Below are 2,812 nucleotides of genomic sequence, written 5' to 3'. Positions count from 1 at the left end.
TGCACAGAGGTAAACAGCTCCTGCCTGTCAGTCAGTCTGGGCCCCAGCCACTGATCCATGTCCTCGACAGTCTGACAGTCAGGGCCTTTATTGGCTGTCAGTCGCTGGGCAGTGTTCACTAGGGGTTTATCGACGTGTTCACAGTGAACCTCCTGTCTGTCAGCCTGGGACAAATGTAGCCTCCACTGGGAACAGAAGAACCGCTCAGGTTGTCGGCACCAGTGGAACAGAAACGAATGGTACAGAAGAAATGAGGCTGTCTTACTGCTGCTTGTATTAGCTTAACTGCAGCGGTCTCCTAAGCGCCTCATAAAAATCTTAGAAGTAATTCTGAATTGTAGTTCCTAGATGTTATGGCACCCAATTCTAGGTGAGAGAGAAACGGTATTTCGATTTCCTGTGTGTCCTGCACATATGGTGAATTGACAATAAAATCCTTCAATCGATTTATTAGAGAAATTTGAAATGATTTAACTTCATATTAAATTCGGATAAAGTATTGTGTGTTGTGCTTCACACAGCTTTGTGTGTGTGTGTGTGTGTGTTTCAGGCCGTGTGGTCAGCGGCGAGTGTCAGGGTGAGATGATGGACTACAGGCGGATGCTGATGGAGGATTTCTCTCTGAGCCCTGAGATTGTGCTGCAGTGTCGCAGTGAGATCGAGGGTCATTGCTCTGGTCTGCACCGCAAAGGGCGAACGCTGCACTGCCTGATGAGGGTGGCCAGGGGGGACATGGGAGCAATCGACCCCAAATGTCAGAAGGCGGTAAATGAATGTTTCAGATTCTGTCTGTGGAATCCTGAATCTGATTTGTTTCATGTTATAGGAAAAAAACTACAATGTATTGAAATGGGGGGGCTCAGCAGCCAAAGATGTTCATTTCTTATAAATACTGGTTTTTATTTAATTTTTTAAAAACTTTTATTTAAATGAAAACGATTCTTTGTGGCAAACGCTGAATGTTTCCTGCCTGATTATTATTTGCTGTCTTTTACTCACTAAGACTGATGGAGACAGGAAATGCTTGGTCATGTTGCACGGCACAAAGTCATTTTGCTGCATGACTTCTGCTTTTGCAGAGACACCTCTGGGTGCTCGCTGAAAGGCTGAGCCTCTACATGCTGAGTAAGACCACGTCAGGCAAATTCCTAGAACCAGTGCCCAGACCCACCCTCAACCTGCCTCATCAAATGCTTTCCTACAACTCCCAGAATGCCTTTCTTCCAGCTGGCGTCTTCTGGAGTCCCATTTTGATTTATGTTTTTCCCCTCCTCAGCTCCAGACTCTGATCCAGGAAGTCGACCCTGGAGCTGACTACCGCATCGACCGAGCGCTTAATGAAGCCTGTGAGTCCGTCATCCAGACCGCCTGCAAACACATCCGCAACGGAGACCCCATGTGAGTCCTCCCCACACCCCCCTGTGCTCCTCGCTGACATTGTATTGCAATCACTGTTGATATAGTCACTTTAATGCAGTTCATTTCACGTTTCTGCTGCAGTGTAGCTTTGTATAGTCACTTTAATGCAGTTCATTTCATGTTTCTGCTGCAGTGTAGCTTTGCTTTCAGTTTTTACTCCTGGCCCAGGTGGAAAACTTGGTGTTTTGATTAAAGCAAAATGCAGTGCCTTACACAATTTAAAATCATGAATGTTCACTAGGATGCAACTTAATTGAAATTATAAAAACTTCTACGTTTAGTTGAACACTGCTTACTGGCGTCCAACCCAGACCGACCCACCTCTTAGGTTTTTGTTTCTTGTAATTCTGCATTGTTTTTATGTTATATACTCTGTGCAGTCCCTGGTAAGAATCCTCAGTTGTTGTCTTACCAAATGGTAACGTCTCCTCGGTGCATTTTTGCACAGTGTCTGTGTGGCCACGACACATCACACAGTTCATCTACGTGGCATTTGCACATCAGTAAATTTCAAAGAAAAGCTTGAACTTGGAATGTTTTCTATCCAGCCTGCATTTGTGTTCTGTTCTTCAGGATCCTGTCGTGTCTGATGGAGCATCTGTACACTGAGAAGATGGTGGAGGACTGTGAGCACAGGCTGCTGGAGCTGCAGTACTTCATCGCTCGAGACTGGAAGTTAGGCCTGCTGAAATTTATTCACTGACTAACACGGTTTGGATTGAAGGCCACGGTTATTCAGAAACTCATCATTTTAACCTGTTGGTGTCTTTTACTTGTTTTATTGCATTTGGTCTTTTACTTGTTGTATTGCATTTGAATTAGGGCTGGGCAAGTTAACGTGTTATTTTCACGTTAATGTAATACTTCATTAACGCCGACAATTATTTTATCGCGCATTAACGCAGTTTATTTTTATTATTGTTTTGAAAGTCCGTTGCTTACTAGCTCTGAATACACATACAAACCATGGGTCACAGGAGGGGCGGGATGTTGATCGGTACTGGCTTGAGATGGGCGTCATCACGCGTCTCAACCAATAAGAGCATTTGGGGTGGGTGTAAGACCGCTGCAGCACTCATGTGACCTTGAACTGAATAGAACTGGTGGGGACAGAAAAATGGAGAAAGGTAAAGGACTCTTACATGGACATTTTCAATTTTAAATCTCTTCCGCACGGTGGAGCTCCATCCATCCATCCATTTTCCTCCGCTTATCCGGAACCAGGTCGCAGGGGCAGCAGTCTAAGCAAAGATGCCCAGACTTCCCTCTCTCCAGACACTTCCTCCAGCTCCTCCGGGGGAATACCGAGGCGTTCCCAGGCCAGCCGAGAGACATAGTCCCTCCAGCGTGTCCTGGGTCTTCCCCGGGGCCTCCTCCCGGTGGGACATGCCCG

At 46.0% G+C, this 2,812-nt stretch overlaps 1 protein-coding gene across 1 annotated transcript in view; it reads left to right on the top strand.

Annotated features, from left to right (window-relative positions):
* Positions 1-353: 353 nt before the first annotated feature.
* LOC109956362 (Golgi apparatus protein 1-like) overlaps positions 354-2,812 on the top strand; it is a 14,479-nt gene continuing 12,020 nt past the window's right edge. Inside the window, exons 1-4 of the mRNA XM_020593383.1 lie at positions 354-370; positions 498-765; positions 1,277-1,398; positions 1,993-2,103. Of these exons, the coding sequence (XP_020449039.1) occupies positions 354-370; positions 498-765; positions 1,277-1,398; positions 1,993-2,103 (518 nt within the window). The remainder of the gene's footprint in view (positions 371-497; positions 766-1,276; positions 1,399-1,992; positions 2,104-2,812) is intronic.

Source organism: Monopterus albus, unplaced genomic scaffold (genome assembly GCF_001952655.1).
Source record: "Monopterus albus unplaced genomic scaffold, M_albus_1.0 scaffold19.1, whole genome shotgun sequence".
Classification (NCBI taxonomy): Eukaryota; Metazoa; Chordata; class Actinopteri; order Synbranchiformes; family Synbranchidae; genus Monopterus; species Monopterus albus.
Note: the sequence above shows the minus strand (reverse complement) of the source record. Positions and strands in the feature narration are given on the sequence as shown.